This window comes from Netta rufina (genome assembly GCF_964035555.1).
Source record: "Netta rufina genome assembly, chromosome: 5".
In the NCBI taxonomy this organism is placed as follows: domain Eukaryota; kingdom Metazoa; phylum Chordata; class Aves; order Anseriformes; family Anatidae; genus Netta; species Netta rufina.
In genome coordinates this window covers 54,810,223-54,835,011 of record NC_140128.1, presented here as the reverse complement: position 1 = coordinate 54,835,011, position 24,789 = coordinate 54,810,223, and the positions used below count along the sequence as shown (strand labels likewise).

The 24,789-nt window shown below is 49.5% G+C and overlaps 1 protein-coding gene across 1 annotated transcript; it reads right to left on the bottom strand.

Moving 5' to 3' along the window:
- Nucleotides 1–217: 217 nt before the first annotated feature.
- TNFAIP2 (TNF alpha induced protein 2) lies at nt 218–17,539 on the bottom strand. Its single transcript, XM_084288367.1, has 12 exons — nt 17,496–17,539; nt 11,846–12,197; nt 9,120–9,747; nt 7,542–7,656; nt 6,162–6,287; nt 5,592–5,692; nt 5,406–5,504; nt 5,093–5,216; nt 3,936–4,058; nt 3,014–3,169; nt 2,294–2,415; nt 218–1,784 (listed from the first exon to the last, which is right to left on the bottom strand). The coding sequence occupies exons 2-12, from the start codon at nt 12,183–12,185 to the stop codon at nt 1,643–1,645; spliced, it is 2,076 nt and encodes a 691-aa protein (XP_084144493.1). The 5' UTR covers nt 12,186–12,197; nt 17,496–17,539; the 3' UTR covers nt 218–1,642.
- Between the last annotated feature and the right edge of the window lie 7,250 nt (nt 17,540–24,789).

Below are 24,789 nucleotides of genomic sequence, written 5' to 3'. Positions count from 1 at the left end.
GGTCTGGCAGCAGACTGAAACCCAAGTGCTGTTTTAAATGATATATAAATAACAAGTGTTAAGAGAGCAGACATGGGCCAGCAGTGCCAGCTGGGGCCAAACTCTGTCTTTCCTAAAGTCTCATGCCAACAGGAGGAGAAACAGAGCTGGAGGAGGCAGTAAGGACAAGACACGTCTCAAATACAAATCTTTTTATTATTCAACATTGAGACCTCAGGGCTGATGTTTTGGACCTCCTTGTACCAGATACCACAGACGCAGCACATATGGCAGCCCTGGCTCTAGATAGTAAGAAGAGACAGGCCACGGGACCAACAGGCACCACAAACACAGGGTGCCCCTGCCCTCCCAACCTGCCAGCAGCAGGCTGGGAGCAGTGGAAGAACTGGAGAATGTGGGCCTACACGAGGCAACACAGTAAACAACAGCCAGAGACAGAATAAGTGAGTCACTCTCCTAGCGTATTTGAATACTGTTTAAATATAAACATTGCAAATGAATATCTCTAACTGAGAAAAAAAAATAAAATTGGTTGCAAAAATACACCAATGGTATACTGTATATGCATATAAATACATCGCAGGGTCTGCACAGTCATTACGTGTCTTCCTTCCAGACCGACTTTCTACAGGCTGATACAGAAGTTGAAATAAAGAAAAACAGAAGGGAAAGGTCTTCAATGAAACACATGTTGTTTTGGCAAATGATTCATTTCCCCCCCCCAAAATGGGCTGTAAAAACAGCGCACAGTTTCACAATAGACACATTTGTGTTTGCACATCTAAGCTACCCTACAGCAAGAGGGGAAAGAGCAAATGAGCACATGGTGATGCAGATGGGGACCCCAAGACATTTTGATGGCATTCAAGTCCAGATCCACCACCCACTCAGAGCTCACAATGTTAACAGGGTCTGGAAAAGTCCTTTCCTCCATAGGGAGGGCTTAAGCAATATCTAAAGTGCTTTACTAGAAGGTGGGACTCGGCCTACAAGCTCTACTGCAATGCAGTTTGATCCCAAGCCTCTGTTAGGGGGGTGCCACCCCAGCAGAGGTGCACTGGATGGGGCCACTGAAAGGGACCAGTGGTTCCAGGTGCTCCCACCTCATGGAGGTGAACGAAGCCCGGGCCAGACTGCTGCTGTGGGGGCAGCTGGGGCTCCTGGGACTGGTTTGGAAACCCCGATGCCCCTGGGCAACACGGCTCCGTGGGGCCAACCCAAACCTCTGGGGTTGCTGCAGCGTGGTGGGACGTCAGGAATCACAGACTGGGGGGAAACATGGGGCTCTCATGGGGCTTTTCCAACATCTCTGCATTTTAGCTTCAATTTTCCTTTCCTTCCCTTTCTTTAGCAGACAAGAATCTAGATAGGAGGCGCCTGCTCGGTGCGGGAAGTCAGCGACGTGGCCTTCACGGCGCCTGGTGAGGTAGGCAGAGGTCGGAGCACCAGGGCAATGTCCGGGCAGAGAATGTGGTGACACCAAGGAGACCTCGGAGAAGGTCCGTGTCTGGTGTGAGGAGCTTCCCTGGTGTTTTTTTTTGGGCACCTTGCCTTCCATGGCCATGCACGGTGGATGCTGCTTCCCACAGAGACGCTGAGCACCAGACCACTCAGTACACGCGGTGCTGAGGGGTGCCCCGGCCTAGGACAGGTTTATGCTGGAGAAGAGCAGGTTGCTTGGTGGTGTGGACACCGTGCTGTCTTCCAGGTAGCTCAGGATGCTTTTGAGCTCTCCACGTGACAAATTGGCTTTGATATACAGGAAAGCTTCCAGGTGCCTCCTCCTGTGGGAGAGAAACAGGCAGGTGTCAGCTCTGCACCAGGATGTGGCCCCAGCCCACGGCCAGGCACCCCCGGATGATGACAGCTTGGATCCTACATGGGACCCAGCACCACCAGGGAGGTTTGGGAAATCTCCAAAGCAAAGGAGAATATCACACCAGAATTTGGAATATATAAATAGTCCCTCTTTTTAATAGATTCCTATTTTGTCCGATGGCATTGGGATGGCCACAACCTGGCAGCAACCTCCCACTATCTCTGCCCTGGGCAAGTTAGGGTTTTTGTAAAAAAACCTTCCGTTTAGGCAAGGAGTATCTAGGGAAAATGCAGTTCAGGCTAGGTGAAAGGAGAGGTACCCAGCTAACTGGGCACCATTTACCTGGATTATTAGTCTGATAGGGGTCAGCACTACCCAGGGCACATCAGCCTCACCCACGCTAACGTTTGGCTGCTTCATGGCTCAATTAAAATTCCACACGCACATCTGCAAACCTGTTTCAGCTTCTCTTACCGGATATCTGGGTATGCCGTGGCGAGCGTCGCAACTTCAATTTTAATAGCTCCTATATCCTGAAGTCGGATGATTTCAGCCAGTTTTGGGAGTGCCGAATTCAGCCAGGTGGCTTGAGAGCCCTGAAGAGAGGGAAGCGGTCAGCAGTGCGTGGCGGATGGCAGACCCCAGCCCAGACCCCCCCACACCGTGCCCCACAGTGAGCTGTGAGCAGCCCTGCCTCTACCTCCCCCAGGAACTGCCCAAATCCCTGCAAATGCAGAGATGTGAAAGGAGGGAGGTGACCCCGGAGGATGCAGAAGGGTGCTTCGGCCTTGCAGAAATTTGCCTGTGAAAGCCTGAGCATCTCTCAGTGGGAGCCCTCATGCACCAGACCCCCTGCCAGCCCCCGCCTGACCCCATGGCAGGGGAGTGAGGGAGATCAGACTCCACGCAAGCCGTACTGCAGCCAGGGAAGCTCAGTGTTTAGCTCAATCTTTAGACCCTGTTGATATCAATCTTCAAAAGGAAACGATTGCTTGCAGTACAAAGGAGGGTGAGATCAGTGTTCTCCATCTGGGGAGGGCAGGCTGGCACTTGGAAAGCTCTCCCTGCCTCAGGTCTTTCCAGAACTTTAAGCTGCCCTGGAAAGGCTAACAAGGGGCTGCAGGAAGGGCATTCTCCTGTTTCTCAGCGTGCCCATGCTCTGTGCTGGCACAGATGCAGCGAGTGCTCACGTACATTTTTGGTGCAGAAGGCTTCCAGCTCGGCAGCGTTCTTGGAGATGCTTTGGGCCAGGTTTTGCTGTTGTGCTGCACTTTTCAGGCCGACCTTCCTCTTCAGCAGCCTCACGATGTAATCCCTCACCAAGCGGACATGGATCTTCTCAATGGTGGCCTGTTGGGAAGGAGAGGAGGCATCACCCATCTGTCTTTTGCTTGGGGACACAACAAACTGCGTGTGTGAATGGGGGACATAAACATCTCAGGTGCTATCAGCTGTGCCCCATCACGTGCCTGCTGCTGCTCGCACCCGAGAAGCCACGCTGGCTGCCAACTTCCCCGCAGCCTGCAACGCCACATCCTAGATGCTGAGAATCCATCTGTACTTAAACTAATTAGGTGTGGGAATTTCCAAGTGTTCCTTCCTTCTGGGAAGAGTTAGAAAAGATCTCTGCATCTTGGAAAAGAGAAGGCACTGCTACAGAGCAACAGGAATTCACGCTGCTCCTCCTGTTCCTCTCTCTAATAAACAAAACATCGTAATTTTTTTTTTCAAATACTAAAAAGACAAAGGCAGGAAATCAAAGTGGTTTTTTTTTTATATGGTGATGTATCATATGTACTCCAGCAGCACTGAGCACTTGGTTGTGGCTCTCATTTCTTTGGGATCCGTCCCAGCTGCACACGTCTCCTCCAGTCCTAGGGGCGATCAAGGGAGCCAGGAGACAACACCATGCATCGCAGCAGGGCTGCTAAACGAAGCCCACCCATGACCAAAGCCATATTTTGTGGGGTCCCTAGAGCTGGCACTTCCTCCATCAGCCCTCTGCTGCTGATGCCGCGGCAGCTTGCCAGATGATGGCAGGTTAGGGCAGCTTGAATTGCAGGCAAAGCCCAGCCTGGGCACCCCAGAACCCCTCCACTTGTTCCCTTTGACTTACGTTGTAAAAAGGGTTCTTCAGGGCCTGTAACTCTGAAATGTGTTTGCTGGTGGTTTTAATGATCTCATCCATAATTTTATTGCTGCAGTCCCACTTGTTTTCTGTAAACTTCTTATAAATTGGCTGGGAAAAAAAAAACCTGCTTAGTTTCTATGCAGACATATATTTGGCATTCCTATATGTACAGCATCCTATATAGCGACAGTGAGGTGTGAGGTCCCGTTCAGGGAAGGGTGAAGATGTCCGATGGCGAGAGGGGAGGAGGGGCTGTGTTGGGTCTGTGCCCCCTTCTTGGTTCCTCATGGTGAAGGAGACAGAGGGCTTGAAGGGCTTGCATCAAAGATGCTTTTTTTTTTTTATTTCCACATTTTCAGTGTATTGTCCATCACATCTTGTCTGATGAGAGAATGATGGCATCATCAGGGAAGGAAAGATGAATTGTTATGAGATGTTTTCAATCACATGTTGGCCACAGTAAATCAATATGAAAATAAAGGCTTTAACAGATAGCTTTCAAAAAGCAGGAGAGATTGTGGCTGACATTCCTGGCTTTTGTGCCTTCCCCTCCACCACACTTGCTTAATTTACGAAACAGAACAGAACAGAAAAAAAGAACAGAATGGAAGGGAAAAGAACAAGGGAAGGGAAGGGAAGGGAAGGGAAGGGAAGGGAAGGGAAGGGAAGGGAAGGGAAGGGAAGGGAAGGGAAGGGAAGGGAAGGGAAGGGAAGGGAAGGGAAGGGAAGGGAAGGGAAGGGAAGGGAAGGGAAGGGAAGGGAAGGGAAGGGAAGGGAAACCAAAAGTGCTTTTCAGGACACCTTTATGGAGAAGCCAAAAGCTGTGCAATTGCAGTTTTGTGCTTGCTTCCTACCGCCTGCAGTGTAAACACGTGCAGGTTCAGACTCTGCTCCACAGCACTTATCTCGGATGCAGTCAGCACTTTCATTTCCCTGTGCCCAGGCATGCCTGCATGCTTAGCCTCGAGGAGCCACTCAAGGAGAGGTCATGATAGGTTTTCTGGCAGCAGCCCAAGTCAGGAGTGATGCTGAGGTGTGACCTGGCTCAGAGCCCTTCTGAACTGTGTCTGGCACAGATTTGGGTGGCACGGGGACATGTCGCCGCTTTCCCACCCATTAAAACCAACTCTCTGGTGCCGTACCTTCAGCTGGACAAACAGCTGCTGAAGCAGGACGTCACAGCCACTGGTCTCGATGTCCCCGAGGGTGCTAAGGATCCTGTCCTTGTTGTCGTCATTTTCTGCCATGTTTTTCTCTACGTAGTCTCTGAAAGGAAACATCGTCAAGGTCAGAACAAGTTGTCCTCAGAAGAGAGAGGGGGAGATGTTTGGAGGTCCCCAGGCCTTCCCTTGATGGCAGACAGACCTTCCTCTTTGGGGACGACCTAACGTGTCCCATTATAGACCCCTATTACAGACCCTATTACCCGCTGCTGGCGGAGGAAGGGACCCTTACCTGAAATTCCCGCAGTTGTTAATGTTTGCAATCAGAATCGGCCTGTAGTGTCCTTGCTTCTTGCCTTTCTCCTTAAAGTCTTCAAAAGCATCCTTGTAGCTGGAGGGGAAATGGGAAGAGAGGCGGGTGAGTGGCTGCAGCAGGCTGCTCTGGAAGCTCGTGCTGCCCACCGGAGTCTTACCGCACCTTCTCAGGAGGGCAGCCAGCTCCCGCGACAGGCGATGCGACAGCTCCTCGCCCAGCGCCGCGCTCACCTCCTTGGCTCGCTTCTGGCCATTGTAGATGCTCTAGAAAAAAAAAAAAGCAAAAAAATACTGGTTTCAGACACTGCTTGATCCAAAAAGTCCAGGTTCACTGAGTAAAAAGCCAGTAACTCCTCCTTGTGTTCTTTTGATTTTTGTTCAGTCAAAAGAATAAAGCGGCCACCTCCCCGCTTTCAAATGAGGTGGAGAAGAAAGGAGCATTATAGACACAGCAAGCCTATAAAGTTGCTGAGGAAGTGGGAAAAGGCTTTTTTTCTTGCCTTTTTTTTTTTCTTTTCATTTTTTTGCTGAATGTGTGCAGGATTTTCCCCAGCACCTGCTGGGCCACAACCACACCAGAGCATGGCTTTGGGCTCCCTTGTACCACCCACTTCTGCCACAGCCCTAAACATGGGATTTGGCCTTTTGGCTTCCTGAATCGACTAAGGTTGGTTTCAAATCTTAAATACACTCAGGATGCTATTGTTTATTTTTAAACATATATCTGTATTACCTGGATAACGAATATTGCTAGTAGTTCACTCTGAAAATGTCCATTTAGTTTCTCTGGTTCCTTGTCTTCTTTCCATCTTTCGATTTCCTTTTCTAAACATTTGTTCAGCGAATTTTTGATGGTTGCCTGTAGGAAACAAAGAACAATGGCATTCACCACAAAGCGTCTGCAGCATCTGCTGGTGCAGCTCTCCTCACCCACCTAGCCTTTGTCTGGCTCGGCAGACTTTGTCCTCTTCCCTGGCTGAGAAATAAAGGCTCTTTGTTACGAGACACCTCATGCACCACTTCACGGCAGCAAGGACAACTCCCTCACAACATCCACCCACTCAGTACGGAGTGGAATATTCCAGGGAAGGAACTGGAGGCACCAAGATCAGGACCCACCACCTCTATACGCCAGCAGTGACGTCTGGGACGGGGGGACAGTAGCGGGGCGTAGGGAGGTCAGAGGCAGCTACACGTGCTGGAGCCCAAATTCCCCGAGCCATGTGCTGTTGGTGTGTAACACTCAGTACTACCCACTAGGGCTGTTTTGCAATCATTTTTCATAAGCACTTCTGACGTCTTATGAGCTCTGGTGTGAATCAGGATGTTCTCAGCTTTTCCCTGCCCCGACCCCCCTCGGTGCACGCTGTGCAGCAAGGCGTTTGAGGTGGTCAGTACAGGGGCTGGCGTACGTCTCTGCTCTCTGCCCTCTTTGTGCACCTCGCGGTCCATCTGCAAGCCATCACACACTGCAGCTAAACCTGGAACTTATCTACTCATTTTCCAGGAACTCCAGCCCAAAGTGCCAAAAGCACCGAGCTATGGGAGGGCTGTGAAAGTTGCTTCTTGTGTCTGCTAAGGCAAGAGTCATCCAAAAATCAGAGTGACTAATTTCCCGCAGACCATGTGATTCTCTATCAAAGAAGCAGACTTTTCAAGACCAAACCTGTGTGCTTTGTGCTCACCCAAGGTCTGGCACTGCTACAGGGACCAGACTAAGGCTGAAAGCATCACCTGCGAGTGGGAGTACAGGCTCCTCCTTCTGGGGATTTAACACACAACTGGAAAGTTACCCGTAAAGATCTGTAGTTGGACTTTTTCCCACCTTCCTTACACCAGTTTTGCAAGAGCAGAGTGGCAATTTTGTGCTGACTCCCGGGGCAGAGGGTTGGGCTAACCAGAAGGCAGCAGGAAGTTTGCTCTGCATGTCCCAACCAGCAGCAGGCCCACCTGTCCTACAGGGAGCAACAAAAGCTTTCCTGCTTTTGCGTCTCTCTTGAAGGATGTGTGGCTTACATGGATGGCTGGGAAGGGAGCGTTCAGGACAAGTCAGAGCTCCTCCAAGGAGTCATGGAGCGGTACAAGGCTGAGGAGGGACCGAGCAGATTCTCACCTCTTCACTCTTGAGGTATTTTCTTTCAAGCTCTTTGCTCAGGCTTGATGGCAAAAGGCTTCCAAGCTTAACTTTCTCCAGCTCCTCTGCTAAAACAGGATCTTTCCTCATATCTCTGGAACGAAGAAGCCAAACAATCACATTTTGCAAGGTCAGTGTAATTCAAGACAGCTGTTGATGCAAACCACTAACACTCCTTGAGGCCATCAGTGGGAAACCAGATGTAGATGTGCACAACCCTTAGTGCAGGCTGCTGCACTGCTGGGTTTGGGGTCCCAGAGCAGCAGGAGGACTAGCTCTGGAATATGGCCTCTTGCCATCGATACAGCAAGGCGATCTGATGAAGAGCTGGTGCTTTGTGGCTGGTCTGTGGGAGTGGAGCAGGATGTTCAATGCCTCCTGTATCTCCCCGCCACGTACCAGCTGAGCAGCTCCAGAGGGATGTGGTGGCACGGAGCCACCCAGCAGGGACCTGCCAGCCTGGGGGCCTTCTGCAGAGCTCAACGACGAGCATCGCCTGGTTCCCATGCTAGCATTAGACCCAACTCCATGTGACTATTTTGCACGGGCTGCTTATGATATGAAGCTGGAACCTCAGCCCTGTTTTTATGCAGCCAGGCCCTTCCCTTTTTCTCCCTGCTCCTTGTGCTCCTGCTCACAAAGAGAGGAGCACCCTGCCAAGCGGCTGTTGCCCTGGCCAGCACCATTCCCACCACCCGGCTGCACTGCTTTTGCTGGGTCCTGCTCCTCACAGCTGCCAATTTCCAGACACGCAGTAGTTCAGGCTGCATGTCCTGACCTAGAGCACAGCAGCAGCTACGGAAAGCTTCCAGGATCAGCAGTGACTCATTACATTCTGTCAAGGGGAGAACCAAGACGAGAAACAAGCAGAGGTGAAGGTGGAATAGTTTTAGCCTAGTTGAAGAAACACTGTTTGAAAATTTGCTGTTTTTCACCTAAGAAATGAGAACCCTCAATTCCCCACCCAGTACAATAAGCCACAAGGAGGAATATGTTCAGTTTTATAACATACAGGGCTTGTGAGGCCGAAGAGTGACCCTTGACTCATGATGAGCTCCCACAGGGGTTCACCCTTTCGTCTCCTAACCCAGAGGAGATCACAGACTGTGGGCAATGCCTAGAAAACACCCTCCATGCTCAGGATAATTACATCCCAGGCTGTTCCATTTACTGGCTGCCCTCTGCTCCAAAGGCCAGAAGGCTGGAGTTCCCAAATTTTCCAAGAATGAGTTCAAGTCTGCAACTGGAGTAGAGATCAGGGCAAGGGGCCTGCCCAGTTTGTGCCAGAAGTGAAGTCCTAAATATCTGTGTAGACGTGTTGCCTAGAGGTGCGTAATGAGACTGGTTACAGACCAGTAGCCTTGTGGAATTGCCTTCAGGCTGTCCTGGCCAGCTGGCGTAAATCAGCACAATGCCAGTGACACCAAAACCTCGCTGTGGATCAGACTGCAGCCACAGTGACACTGATACATAAATCCAGCAAATCCCTGGTTTGGCAGCCAGGGAGCCTGATGGTCTCCAGTACTAAACATGTGTAAAAGCAAAAGCATCACTTACTTTGGGTAAATGTTGTGCACCCATGAGAGGAGAAGGTAGACGTCCTTGTCTTCCAGCTGGGACTCAGCAGCTTTCTTTGCCTCGGAGGCAAAGTGATGGTGATAGAGTTCTGCATATGTACCGAACACGTTAAACTCAGGGGGATAAAGCTGTCTAATGCATTTTGCAACTACTGTCAAATCTTCTTTCATCGTCTTCCCCATGTGCAGGAGGTTTTGGCCAACTGAAGAGAGGTTCTCAGTTCTGGGAGTATGACTTGTGTCTTTCATTCGAGTCTCTACTGACTCCTTCACTGTAGCCATCCAAAGCTCTTTCCATTTTCTGGGTCTAAATTGCACATTTTGGTCAGGCGAATTCTCCAACAGCCAATTCTGATCTTCTTTCTCCTGTTCTTTCAGTACCTCTACTGCTTGCTGCAGCAGTTCTGGGTTTGTTCTTGCTAGGAGTACAGAGTCTTTCAAGATGCTGAAAACTTTGTTTTTCAGGATTTCGCTGATGGACTCGATGTCTTGTTGCCTGGTGTTTAGTCCCTCCTCGCTTTTGCTAGATACGCTCTTCTCCAGGGCAATCAGAAGTAGGGCAGCATCAGAAAGCTTGTGCTTTTCAAGGAGATCCATGATTTGTTTGACTAAGGAAAAAAGAACAGCCTTCCTTTACCCAATGGCAAAAAAATAAATTTGTGTTTTGTATAAAAAGATGGCTTTGGAATACTATTTTAAAAGTATTTTTATTTCTATAATGCTAGCTCTTATGTTCCTTTACCACAGAGAAAATCTTTCTATTTATTTAAAGATCAGATTATTCCTATTCTGCCACTGAATGTTATAATGGTAATTCCTGTGCTGACCATGATTTTTTTCCAAATTTAGATATATATATATATATATATTTTTTTTTTTAATCTGTTTGTGTTTGTTATCCCTTTGCTTGGGTTGCAAAGCAAGGCTCTGAGAGTCTTTTGAGTTTTTTAATAGCCCTGAAGATATTTTGCGAGTTTCCCAAGAAAGAATAAGCAAGGGGGAGGACAAGCTCTATGTATGTAAATATCTAATTGTTCCTTGGAGAGGAAGAGTCTCAAAGGAACTGGCACTAGAGATGCTACCTGCATTTTTTCCTGTTCTGCACAACACTGTTGGTCAGCACATGGACTGGATGTGTAGACCAAAGGACTGTTGTGGTCTGGGGCCAAAGCAAGGAAATCAGAGCAAATGACTGGCATAGGTGTGCCTAATCCTGAAAGAAAAGTCAAATTCCTTAGGGTTTTCTAAGTGCAATCTTGACACAGAAGTCTGTTTTGTTGGGTTATAAGTAGAGAAATAGCTGGTTAGCACTGATAAACTGCAGTGTAATGTTGCAGTTGTGAGAACAGATTAAAAATTAGCCTTATCTTTAGTTATATTTCTGACATCCACACAGTTCCTCCCCTTAATTAATATGACCTTAAGTAAGGAGCATAGCTTTAGAAAAAATGTAGATGGAAAGATGTAGCTAAATAAGAAGTGCTAGAGGAAATACCACGTGGGTTTACCAGAAGTAGGCTGGCACGATCTGACCTGTGACATTTTTTGGATGACATATTTAGTCAGCAAAATAAGCACTATTGAGATATCCTATCTGAGCTACAGCCACTTACTTGATGTGGTGCAATCTGGGAAATTATTAAACTGAGGAAGTTGTATCCCAAAATAAGTTCTGCTAGGTGTGCAAGGTTTGTATTAAAAACTTTGGGTGGAGGAAGCTTCCACTAATCATGAACCTCATTTCAGTTAGAGCACAAAAGCTGGGAGTGCCCTGTTGGCATCTGCTGATTACACAAAGGTCAGAGACGTTACTGAAACTGAGGGCTTGGTGCATGATACAGGAACAACGGGATAACTTCAGCAGTGAATGGGCTGAAGCTTAATAGCACAAGGTATAGGATACAAATCTAATAGAACAAAAGTTACTTAGCAACAAATAGGATTTTCTGCTGCAAGCTGCGTGTGCATCAGCTTGAAATGGAGGAGGAAGAGAGTTGCCTGAAGAATTTAAGTAAATTGCTGCTCTGAGATGATGTTGAAAATGTCACACCTGATCCCAGGATGTATCTGGTGTGGATTTTCCATAAAGGACAGAAAAATGGGAATGTGTTGTACCAAGCCTTGGTCAGCTGGAGCATTTTCTGCAATTCTGAATGATTTATTTCAAAAGACATTGGAAATGGGGCCGTGCAGAGTTAAGATCAAAGCTACGAAGGGCCTGTTTCCAGTAAGCTATGCTCATTTAGCTGAACAAGTTGGAGGCTGAGAAGGGAAACCACCAGTTATGGAAAACAGATGACACATGAAGAAAGAGATGTGAATTTACCAGGAAAAGTTTTGCCTAGAAATGAGGTAATTTGCTCTAAAATGGTGAGACTTTGGAAGAGCCCCTCCAATAAAGGAGGTAGGACTAAAACACTGACTCATTTTAGAGTGCAGCTGGCTCAGTTTAGGGAGCAGGTAATGTGACACATCACCTGAGCTAGCAGGTGAGGTTGGAAGTGCCAAGCTCCTCACAGTCCTGGGTTTCTCTGAGCAGATATTTCCCGACTCTCTAACCACCCTGCAGGGCTGGAGCCTGGGCCTGGGGGACTTGCACACTCAGATACCACCCTGGGAAGACCCACAGCAGCTGCTCGCTGCTGTCCTGGGGAAAAGGAGATTTCACAGGGTGGTTGGTGATGGGGAAGGAGGGTGAGCACTTACTGCTGGGTGTCCTGGTCTTTATCATCTTCTTAAATGCAGTCGTAAACATTCCCTTGATTCCTTTCTTCCCCTTCTCCGGACTGTCCCCAGCAGAGGTGCAGCTCCCGGTGCTCGTGATGGAAGATGCCCGCGAAGTTCTGCCGTCTGCCTCTGGCCTTTCACTCATCTTCTCCTGGTTCCTGGACCAGATCTCCTCTCCAGAAGAATCAGGACAGGCAGGGGCTTGCTCAGCTACTGATGTTGCAGGGTTTTCCAGCTGCCCATTTACCTTGATGCAACCTGCTGATCCATTGCGTATTCCAAAGGGACCACTTTGGGAAAAAGGTAACATTTTCAGCATTTTCCTTCTAGCCTGCAAATTTCAGAAAGAACTGGTCAGACTATAACAGTTTGCATAAAAAACTACCATGGCACAATATGTCAGGATGAACTCCCATCAAAAGAAAAGAGTTTCTGGGCTGTGTGGTGGAGTAGGACACGGGTCCTGTGACTGTTCAAAGCAACTCAACCCCCTCTTACATTTATACAGGAACGGGATCAATTTCAGCCTTCCTCAGGGCCTGTTTGAGCTGGTCCCTGCTCATCTGGCTGCAGGTGTGGTTGTGGAAGCCCCCGTGTAGCTACTTGCACATGGAGTTTGCAAGTACAGCATGAAAATGAGGTGAAGCCTACCAAGCGTGGTACACAGCTGCTTTTGCTGAGGAATCAGTCTGCCTGTGCCAAACTTTTGCTGGTTTAATGCTTTTCCCACTTAAGTAAGTTAGAAAATTCTTAGCTTTCCTGAGAAGCCTTTTCCTTGAGAAGCTCTCCAAGAGTTCAGAAGTGTCGGGGGTCATGAAAAAATACAGGATGTGAAAAAACGTGGGAAGAACAACAGCACAGTGGAAGTAAAGCAACGTCTCCTGATATGAGCATAGCTAGGATTGTCATTGCAAGCCTCCAAATCCCAGCCAGATGTATGGCTTCAACACTCCGCTTGTCGCCCCCAGCCCTACAGTGACAGATGCAAACTCAGGGATGCATCCAGACCCTTCAAACCTGCTCACTGTGTGATCTCATATTCAGAATGGTCTCAGGGTGACTACAGCAAAACAATGAGGCTGCAGCACAACTTGTTGGGTTTCTCCAGATGCCTGGGAGCAATTCCTGCCCCATCTGTTATGTGGAAGCGTGGAGGTGTAGCACGAGCCATGGCTTGTGGAGAAAGAAATTGTGGTGGCGGTCAGCTTCTGGCACTAGGGACTGATGAGTCTGGACTTTTTCCACAGCTGTCACACGAAGCTAGTGCCAGTGAAATGAAAGACCAGAGCAGTCCTCTCCCAGCTGAGGGGGAAGAGGAAGGTGACACAGGGTCGGGGCAGCTGAGCCTGGGGTAAGCACGCTCTCCTGCCACAGTCCTGCTCCAGCACCAAGATCCTGGGTGCTCCTGCACTGCAAATAGCTTAGCGAGAGATACATCTGTTATTATAACAGTCTCTGCTAAAAACTTATATTTCATTGCTTTATTTACCTTTACCGTTTAGTATGCTGCTCTAGTTTTGTTTACATCACGGTTAAATCATGGCAAGATTTATTATTATTAGCATTGATTATGAATAAATAAAGTGACTGAGAGTCTCCAGCCCCCATTCCAACAATGCTCTTTCTCAGTGGCTTTCCAGGAAACCAGAGCAATTCTGCATGAAGAAACATCAGGCAAATTTTGGCTTACACTTACCGAGTAAGAGCAGAGGAACTGGGATGTAAACAAAGGGGAAAAAAAAATGACTTCAGTTTTAAGACCACAACGGGGTGATCTTAAAATTCCCTTGTAAGTTTATGCTGTTACAAACCATTGTAGTTATTTCTGGGAACCTGGTTAGAAAACTGTAGCTTTTTGTTTAAAATGCAATTCCTCCTGCTGTCTCCCTGCAGCTTGGAGAGCTCTGAAGCACCAACTCAGAGGCAGCAAGCGTGTGATAGAAAGTTTGGGTCTGGCATCACTGAAAATCTTTCCTTCTCCATGCTTTAGCTGCTAGGTCGCATTCAGGGATCCTAATGCCTCTAAAGCGATCACACAGTGACGATGGGAACCCCTATGGGGAGGGGAGGAAGGGGTGCATCGGGTCACTGCTCAGCAGAGCCCTGTGCCCCAGGGACATGGCACTGGTCCCGTGGGGCGAGAAGGGGGAACCTGAGCATCAGGGCTGCTGAGGAGGCAGCCAGCCAGGGCCCTTCCCTCTAGCAGAGATCCTGGGGGAGCGAGGGGGAAAGAACTGTCATGCTTCACTGGGGCCACTCGGGTCACCATGCTCTGATAGAATAATAAAATTAAAAAGGCAGAAAAGAGCTCTTTTTATTTTATTTATTTATTTACTTACTTTTCCCTTAGAAAGAGATCTCACGGTCACAGGGATTCTATTTCAGCGTTTCTATTTAAATGTTCGGGACTTTTCTAATTTTTGTAAGGCTATTTTCCTAGCCTGCGTTCCCCAATACCACACTGTGTTTAGATTCATCCTGCCAAATTTCTTCCTTCCTGTTTGTGCAAGCACAAAAATCAACTGAGCCCTATTATTCCAAACAAAGCACTTTTTGTTTTTCTAAACAAATGAAGCACCTCTCCCTTTCGTATAGCAGAAGGTGACATTCAGGGAGCAGTCACTTCTGCCTTTTGTTTTGATGAATGATGATCATAAAGATGGATTTCAGGATGGTTTTGCTGCTTCTTGGATACAAAGAGGAATGCCATTTGTCTTAGAAAACCACATAAATGAGAGTACACATAAAAGAGTCTTTGGGGAAAAGATCAAGCTTGTTAAGAGCTTGGTTTTTAATGGCCAGCAGAACTTTGTCCCATTAAGGCTCTGCAGGGGCTGGGCATGGGAACGTGGCAATGCTCGGAGCAAGGCTGGTGGCTTGGGGCGTGCTGTGGTGGCACATCACTGCTCCCAGTCCCACAGCTGAATTAGGAGAAAGATAAAACAGCTCCAGTGTGTTCAGCCAGGGGCTGCACATTGGCACCGAGAGAACTGCTGGCAGTATTCGCGTCTCAGGGTGTGCTTTATCCACTTGAGCTAATAGATGCTGAAGCAGCTAAGCATCCAAGGAAGGCTGTAATTGCAATAGCACTAAGGTTTGTCTATCTCGAGTGCTCGTCCAGAGTTTATCAGTTTGCTGCTGCTGCTGTTTTACACATCCTTCTGGCTGTTGCTCTTTGCACCCCTCCAGCAGCATCCTCCCTGGGCCACCACAGCAGACCACACCGTGGCTCAGGTGGCCGAGGGCTTTCATTCTGCTCACAAATCAAAGCCTGGTAAAAATGCAGCCGTCTCCTAATCATTTTAGCAGCTAGTACTTTGGGAAGTGCTGAATCATTTCCAGGACACAACACTCATAATTGTGTCTTGGGAAATTTAATGGTTTAAGATCCTGTCTCTACGTAGATCCCAACTCATCACTACTGTTAATTTACTATTAATAGTTTTTATTATCATCATCATCCTCATTATTGTTCTGTGGCAGTATGGTTTGAGGCAGGAGAGTTTCCAGCACTAATTATCTCTGCCACAGTGTGCTCAGCTTTACAATTCCTAACCGGAAGAGCAGCACAGCCTGCACAGCATCCTGTGCTATCCCAGATCAAGGGTGGGCAGCAAGACGAGCAGGTGCCAAGGCAGCACTGGGAACAGTGCTACGAAGCACAAGGACAAAACCTGGACTCTGGGCACAGCGGGTTCCCATGTTCTCATTTCCCTCCTCAAACTAAACAGCCTCTGCAGAAGCCCTGCACTTTGGATGAGCTCACTGGCGAGGGGTGGCTGATGGCACGCCAGCAGAGATCTGCTAATTAACGACATTCCAAAATTTTTGCTGATCTCTTTCTCAAGTGCTCTTTCCTGAGCTGCTGCCATATGAACAGGCATCTGTTTGGATTTTCATTCCTTTCCTGTCTGCTGACGTTCTCGGTCAGAGGGATTTATGTTTGGTTCCAGTGGAAAGCCCCACTGTCCCACAGCCTCTCCAAAGTTATTTAGCAGAGTTTGTTTTCTGCGTTTCCATCAGCTGCTCCTTCCCTCCCCTGCTCCCCCTGGAAGTGGGATCACTGCTGCCTACACAAGAAAGTTGCAGCAGACCAGACCTTCCCATCAAACCTGGCGTGAGGTGCCTTAAACTGCCTTTAAACCATCGCCTGTCCTGGGAACAGCACAGGGAGAGCCACACAGAGCTACTCAGGCACTTCTAAAGCAGGGTTTGGGTTCCAGAAAGTGTAATCTGCTCCTTTTACTTCTCACTTCAAATGCCAGCAGTATAATTTTAAACTGCTGCGGCTGAAAGACAAACCAGCTGCTGCTGTCCAGGATTTTGTTTTCATATTTGCTATTCCTGAAGCCAAATCCTGCACCCACACTTGGAGCGTGCCAGGTTAGCTGGTAGAGATAAACAGACCAAGAGGACACACAAAGTCTCCAGAGCCAGACCGACAGCTCCTGGAACTCCTCCTTTTACCATCATTTTCAGACTCTTTGGCTTTCCAGACCTCTTTTTACAGAAAGAGCCACTGAAGCATTAGCAAACTCAAACCCAGTTTCTCCAAAGGGCTCTGCCTGTTTCATCCCCTGCATCAGAAGTGGCAAACCCCAAAGTGCCTCGGCTGGGGCAGGCAGCTGGATACTTTGGAGAATGACTGTTCCTTCATGGGTTTGGCTCTGAACTTGGGTGTGATGGCAAGGGACCGCACCTTCTAGGTCAGCCACACACTGCACTCACAGAAAGCCTTGTCCTCACTTCACAACAGCCCAAGGAAGTCCTACACTAAGCCCACCGAGGATCCTAGCCCTGAGGTTGAACCCAGCCTTCACCTTGGGGCTGGGGCAGTGATGTGGGATGGCTGCCCAAGGAAAAAAGGGAATTTCAGGCTGGTTCTTCAGTGCCATGGGGAAAGGTGGGTCCTAAGGTCATTTCCACTTCCCTGACTTGCACTTCTAGTCCCAAAGCTGTGAGCACAGCCATGCAGAAGTGTGCCAACTTGGCACATCATCCCAGCAGGGAGCAGGGCACGAGGGCAGTCTGGGACCAAACACAGTCCAGACACCGATAAGGATTTTTTTTTCCAGTGCGGTTGGGATGAATAAATCATAATCCAATTGTTTTCCTGTGATATGGGAGAAAATCACATCCTTCTAAAAAGAAAGGAACGCAGGAGGGGTGGGAAGTGCCTCGCTGAATCTGGAGCCTGGTGCCTGATCGAGGTTGAGGATGCTTTGGTGCCCAAGATCCATGTTTGGATTTTAGGGAGAGGGGTTTAAAAGGAATCACTGCTGGCTGCCTGTGTTCATGCCCTGAAGTCTGGAGGATGAGCAAGAGGAATCGGACCCAGCTGTCAGGACGGGATCACCAGACACGCAGTCCTGCAGCCCCCAGCCCTGGGATGCATCTGGAGCTGGGACAGCGCTGTGACTTTATCCCCGTTCTGGCCATCACGAAGCGGGACCAAAACCCGCCACCTCGTCGAGGAACCCCCCCTTTAGCACCTTCCTTTTAACTCTCACCCCACCCCAGGCGCAAAGCAGAGCCCGTGCGCTCGCCAGCCCCGCACGGAGCGAGGCAGGAGGGAGGAGCGGGAGCGGCCCCGCGGGGAAAGGAGGCACGGAGAGCCCCGAGGACTTACTCTGCTGCGGCTCCCGGGCACCACGGCGAGGACGACGAGGGCGGCGGTGGCGCTGGCTGCGGAGCCCCGGGGCAGCCCGGCTATAAGGGGAGGGCGCGGAGGCGGAGACCCGGCCTCGCAGGGAGCCCCGAGCCGGGGAAACTCCGCCCGCAGCCTCCGCTCCCCAAAGGGGCTCGGACCAAAGGGAAACGAGAAATCCCCTCGGCTGGGGAAGAAGTCCCCTTCTGGGGAGCCGGCCGGGAGAGGGGGTCGGTGGTGGTGGCATCTGTCCCACGTCGGGACCGCGTAATGTCGCATCCCTATGCAGCTGGGTGTAAATGTGTCGTGGCGGGTCCCCAGCTCAGTGCTGGGCAGGTCACTCCGAAATCCCTGTTCCTGCAGCCCTGGGTGGGCTGGCAGGATGAGGTGCTCAGGGGAAGGCACAGCTGGGCACACCGGGACCTGCATCACGCCCACGGCAAAGTGCCTCCTGCCTGGGACACCAACCACTAAGGTCCTTTGGTGTGGTGGGGCACGTCCCTGCCTCAGGAAAGAGTAGGTTTAGATCAGCTATAAGGAAGAAATTCTTCACTCAGAGGGTGTTGAGGCACTGGCACAGGTCGCCCAGAGAAGCTGTGGATGTTCCATCCCTGGAGGTGCCCAAGGCCAGGCTGGATGGGGCTTTGGGCAACCTGGGCTGGTGGGAGGTGTCCCTGCCCATGGCAGGGGGGTGTCATCAGATAATCTTTAAGGTCCCTTCCAACCCAAACCACTCTACGATTCTATGAATGGGAGATGTGGTCCTCCTTCCACACCCCACCTGCATCTGCTGCTTGCAGAAGAGACATTTGCTTTCCTGATTTTTCTCCCTGATTTCATAGGAGCCCACATCCCTGGGCACGGAGGCGTGGTAAGCCTCCACTGGGGAAACCTGTATGCTGCCATAGCTGGGGGGTGTGGTGGCTGTGGGGGGTCACTGCAGATGGTCCAGGAAGCCCACGCTGTCCCCCACCTCAATGTGGAGCATCTTCTACATCCACCTAGGGGAGATCTTGGCTGAAGCAGCTGCCCTGCAGGCAGTAAATCAAAATATAGGCCTCTTGCAGAGGCTGACCTCACCGCTGGATTACTAATGTCACCTCCTTCCTCTCCTGGGAAGCTGCTGTGGGGCAGCCAGCAGACTCAGCACATGGTTACTGCACCTGGGATGAGTTCTGGTTCATCTACAGCCATGGTCTAATGCAAAGTGCCAAAAATGGTACAGAGACATAAAGCTGAGCGTGAGCCATGAGCTTGCATGGTGTTGCTGGAGCTCTCCCCTTCGGCCTGGCTGCTGACACCCACACTCAGTTTCAGGAGGGTAAAGGGGGGAGAGCCATGGAAACCCGGTGTGGGGGCATCCCCTGGTGGAAGATGTAGCTGAGGACTGGTGTTTGTGCTGGAAGGAAGCTCTGGGCTGAGCAGGCATGGTGTCAAACTGCAGATCCTTCTTCTGGTCTGTGCCACTTTGGCATCCCACTCTCTGGGGCTGCTGCTTTCATCTCTGGGACTGCCTCCCCAAAACGAGCATGGTAGCAGGAAAAGAAAATCCACCCCCATGATATCTGCCAAAACAGGAAGCAGAAGCAGGGGGGACACTCAGACCCATGATCTCTGGTCACTGGGAAGCACTGATTCATCTCAGGGCAGCCTGCGGGCTGTGCTGCCACAGGGACCCCTCAGGAATTGCCTGAGCCTGGGTCACCTGCCTGGCAGTCTGTGGCATCGCCATGGGACCAAAACACAGGCTTGCGTGTCAGATTGAAAATCATGGGAAGGATGAAATGGTGCAAGACTTGGTCCTGAAGAGCAGTGACTGTGTGTGTCCGATGGCAATGTGCTGTTACAGCTGGTTTTCAGGGCAGCACGGTGCAGCTGGAGGCAAGCTTGGTGCTGCACCTGCTGACCCTTCTGTGCAGGAGGTTGGAGGATGTGGTTCCTGGGGGCTACACACACCCCTGGCTTGGGGCACGGCCATGCCGGTGGTGTTCCTGGCTGTCTGCAGGCAGAGGATGCTCTTCTGGACACGGCGGGACCCCAGGGCTGCGTTGCTTCCCCTGCCCTTGGTTGTGTGATCTTTGCAGGACACACAGGTGTCTGTCCCCAGGTACGCAGCAGATTTGCAGTGGGGACTCAGTGACATGTCTCAGGCCTGCTAAAACCTCTCTTTAAATATCTGGGGAGTCCCTGTAGCTCAGAAGCTTCCCTACTGGCTTCCAAGACCAGCGTCTCACCCTCAGCTTAACATAGGAGACTCCTGCAGCGAGCAACATGGGACAGACCAAGGGAGTCTGATGCTCAGCTTGTGTTACCAAATGTAGCTGCTGCAAATCTGCAGGCATCCTTGGTTTTCTTGGATAAATGTCTGTACAGAACAATTTATGTGAGCTACAAAGTAGATTCACATCATGGGGTCTGTTGCTGGGCCTCATCTTTCGCTACTGTAAATTAACTTCAGTGGGGCCAGGGTTATTCTGCCAGCATGCAGGGGAACAGGAAGCATCTTGTAATTGGGCCTTAAATTAACAGCTCGGAGCTTAGGTGTCATCCTTCAGATGCTGCATTTACCCGAAACAAATCTATCACTTCAACCCCCTGCTGATCAGCAGGATCATTGCGTTGCTTGTCTGCGTAGTCTGCTCCCCGAGACGGGCATCTTGTATTGATGTATATGAAGCTGTCTAGTGGCTAACCAAGTTATTCCAGGCTGCATATATTTTGGTACTGCATGGAAATTTTTATGTGTTCTGTAACTACTACTCAGAATGCACTGCATAGGGCTACACTTTCTGTACTTACAGTTTGTGCTATCGAAGAAGTTATGTTAAATCTATGGTTCTGAGAATTCCCGGCTTTTGCAGTTTCTTTGTTAATATGCATGACAAATTTGTCAGCTGTAACCTGTTCTTAAAAGCAAGAGCTGCTTCAGAGATTTGTAATTTCATTTTGCAGTTGCTTCCACAAGTTTGAACAGCGAACTCACATGGGATCATTCACCTCTTCCCTGTTGAGCATTGAAGCCTTTCTTACTAGTAATCCTAACACCCAGATTTAGATGCACAGAAGACTACAAAAGGGATGTCTCTACCACAAAAATAAAAATGCTGTGAATCCTTTGCACTAGAGAATGAATAATTTGTTCTGCCTATGAAAATGAAGAGAATATAAACAAGAAGTATTCATGAGGACATTATTCTGAAGAGAAGTTTGAATTTCCTCTTTCTGCATGCTGGAAAGCCAATATCCTTCTCTGTCAGCTAAAGGTGTGTCAAGAAGCAGATCATTACAAGGGTAAAGGTTTCCTTCCTGGAACCTGCTAATTCAATACATTTACACAGTGAATGGTATTGGAGAATTTTGTTCAAGCTTGTTTTAATTACTTTTATTACCATACAGGGAAACTATTAATTTCCCTTTGGGATTTTCCATCAGCTGAGCTAATTTGTCCTAAGTAAATCCAGCTGTGCATGCTTCAATATTAAGGCAGCAAGAGGGCTGGGTACAGGTGGTTGGCAGTGGCCTTGGGGGTGAATGGGCATCATCTGGGCAAGTCAGAAATGCCTCTTCTGGTTCTGCAACCTGCTGGGATATTTTGATAGAAGTGGTGCATATGCAGACAGGGTTAATAAGAGAGAATTTGGGATGCTTGTTAAAATGTGGGGTGAAAAGCCAGGAGTTCACACTAGCCATCTCTCTCCAGCTCAGTTCAGGAGTTCATGTGGCTTGGGATCAGCAAAGGGCTGAAAGTCTGAATTCTGAAGACTTGCTTGGATCTGGAGCCCCAGCTCCTTGTCCTGAGTGGAGGGACATGGGGGGTCAGCAAGCTCTGCAGGCGCCTTTTTGGCTCCAAAGGCAGCATCTGCTCAACATTTGAGGCAAAGCAGCTGGTAACCAGAGGGAGGTCTGGAGGAGATTGTTCCAGCTCTCAAGATTGATGTGTATTTTAACTTAGACCACTCAGATAATAAAAGGATTGCTTGGATGATGTTCTCACCAAAATATGTTGCTTCTGATTGACTGGAGTGCCTTTGCTTCCAGTCCTGATGACTGCAAGTAATGTAAACGAGCTTTCTTTCTCCATCAGCAACCAAGCTCAGAAGATCTGTGGTGATATGCCCAAATATCAGTTGGAGCACAGCGACATGGAGGTTGTGGGGGTAGGAGTGGAGCAAAGAAACCGAGAGGTGAGGGTTACAAAGTAGATTGTTTCAGACTACTAACTACTGTGAGAAAATGTCCTGTGGTAGGTGATGATGCTTCCTGTAAAAGACATAAGCATTGGTAAGCAAAGCCCAGGACTTCTCCTTCTAGACAAATACATGAAATTACTGGGATGAAGTTTTCCTTCCTCTTGGGGCTCCTCTGTGTGTCAGTGAACTGAGAGCCTCCTTGGCTGCAGCTATCTGGACACCTAGATGTGCTAGGGGCCAGCTTCCATCAGTGAAGAGTACCCCCTGGTGAGGGGTGTCCTGCTGGACCACCAGCCTGAAGTCTTTCAGGCTGACAAGACTGTTTGCTGACAGTTTGAGGACACTGTCTAACCATGGCAGCTGTGGGAAAGGGGTTTGCACAGCAAGCAGAAGTCAGTAGTAAGTTCACCTCAGTATTTAGAGAAACATCTAGTTTTTTTCTTAAGTTCTTGTGTGAGATAGTAGGATGTAACCTCATTTTTCCTCTTATTTCATGACTTACTTCCCTGGCCTAACCTTGTTTTCATTTGCGTCCTGCAGCCCTTGAAAGCTAGGCGTTTGCAATGAGTTGTTTGTCCATAGACAAGTGCTAAGATATATCAATTTTAAATATGACACTTCTCTTTCAAAACTATCACAGAAACACATTAAGGGGTGGACTCCTAACTTTAAAGCCTGCTTGTGGCCTTCTCTGAACTCCTTGTGTGGGTTATATTTTGCAGTAGACAAGAAGCAGACTCTTCCCTTACAGCTGTGATAGCTCAGCCTGAGATTAAAGGGGACCATGGAGTTGGCTAATCCCAGTAACATCTTACTGTTAAAAGGTATCACCTGAACTCAACACCTGATTTTTTAAAGTAGTTTTGCAGTATTGAAGGACTATGATTTAGCAGCTACAAAGGTGTGACCCCCTTTTGAGAGCACTGTAACCACTGACACAAGCCTCACAAGTTGGTAGTTCTGCTGTCTCCAGCCACATTTGAATTGAATCAGCTGTACAGAGCTTTCCTGATTTTGGTTTCTACTGGCATCAAAAATCCTATGTGTCTGAGTCATGGACCAGGAATTTGAATCTGACAGGAATGCCCTAAATCTCTGTTGAAGGAGGGGCTTACATGCAGTGTGGTCTGCATCCCCACCCTGATATTTCTGCTTGAGGAGCGGTCTGTAGCTGAGGCCAATGACACCTCGGCTGTGATATTTCTGGCAGGGGAGGCATTCATGTCCGAGGCTGCCCTGAGACCACCCCGATGTTTGTGGGGGGCAGGTGTGCATTTCTGGGGTTGTCCTGCCTCCCTGCCCTGACGGGGCTGCAGGAGGGGTCTGTGCCTGAGGTTTCAGGGCCCAGCTGTCCCTGACATGCCCACAGCAGTGTGCTGGAGCAGGGCCTGCTCACCATGACATCCCTGCCAGCCACATGGTCCCTGCCTGTGTCCCCTCGGCCTGGGACAAATGCAAATCCCCATGCAAGGAGCCGCTGTCAGACCGGCTGGCACCCTTATTGCGTGCTGTGGTGACCTGGCGAGCAGCAGCGGGCAGTGAGGAAGGGTGTAGCTCCTTCCCTTCACCAGCGTGAAGGCTGAAGGAAACTGGAAGTGCCTTTCACTGTTGTGAAAGCCCAGTCATCTCCGCACAGAAAGGGAACATGGGTTTCCTGCTGCCCAGCACCACTCAGGGATGTATGGCATACTGTGGGGCACAGCCACAAGTTCATGTCTGTGATGGGCTCAGTGAGGGGCTTGCAGGAGCCTGGGATCACCTCTGCTGCTACCACAGAGAGGATGGGACACACTGCTGCTTTGGGGAAGCCTCAGGTCCTCTGAGAGAAAAGCACTGTGTTTTTTATCACCCCATTTTTAAGGTACTTCAGCACTTTCTACCCCATAGTTCTTTATTATTATTTCAGCACTTCCTCTTTATGTCACACTGCTTCTCTATCAACGCCTTCTGAATGCCCACGGTGAACACAGGCAGCAGCATAACATGGCAATCAGCCCTCAGATGATGTGTGTGTGCTTGCAAGATGCACGTTGTTTTCCTCACCAGCAGTGCCAAAACCCCTCTGCAGCAGCCAGGGCTCCTTCAGCCGTGCCAGTGGAGCTGCTGGAGTACTTGCTGCTGGTGGCTGTGGGGGGGAAATGCTTCCACTCGTGTCGAAATTTATCCTCACAGGCACTCAGCCCCTTGCTCCTCCCCACATGCTGAGGGCTGTGCCTAATTTTAGGTCGGAGAATGGACGCTGATCCCAAAGGGCGCTGGGTGGCACCAGATTCTGCCTGGCCACCCCAGTGGTGGCAGCATCGTGTTTGGGCCTGGTAGGACTGAGCAGGGTGTCCCCAGCCCAGCTGCCTGTCCACCCCATCACTTGCTGCCTTAGGTCCTCTTTTTGCACAAAGTCACCCCAAGGGGGAAAGTACAGGGTGGGAAACACGTGAGAAACTGCAAAACAGTACCTCTTTTTGAGGTCTTGAAGGGAAGACATCAAGGAGTTCTTCTGTTTTAGGTTTCCTGTCGTGTACCCAAAGCTTGCCTGTTTCTATTCCCAGGCCCTCTCCTGCTGGGATCTCCTCTCATGTCCAAGCCAATTCAGGCTTGGCAAGTGCCACAGAGGGAAGTTTCCAGGGGAAATCCAAATGGCTGTGAGGACTCAGCAGCTGGCATATCAAACCCTCTGAGTCAGTGAGGAATAAATCCTGCACTGTTGAAATCGACAGTTTTTGCTACCCAGTTTACTGGCAGGAAGGCTCTTCATCTCTTCATAATTGCAGGCATATTCCTGAGTGGGGTCTGCACATCTCCTGAGGACTGAAATTCCCAACGACCTTTCAAAACATACTCCTGTTTCCTCAGCAAACATCTGAAGAACACTGCTAGATCTTCAGGATGATAATGGTTTTCTTCACACCCACGTGCTTGGAGGAGCCCGTGCTGCTGCGGTGGGTAGGGTGCTTTGTGCATATTTGCTCTTGTGGGAGTTGTCCCAAGTAGTGCAGAGGCCAGATCTGGACTTTTCCTAAACCACCTTGGCATTAGCTGGGGTTGTCATAGTACTTCTAACGCTCCCCAGTGCAATAAGATTAGCAAAC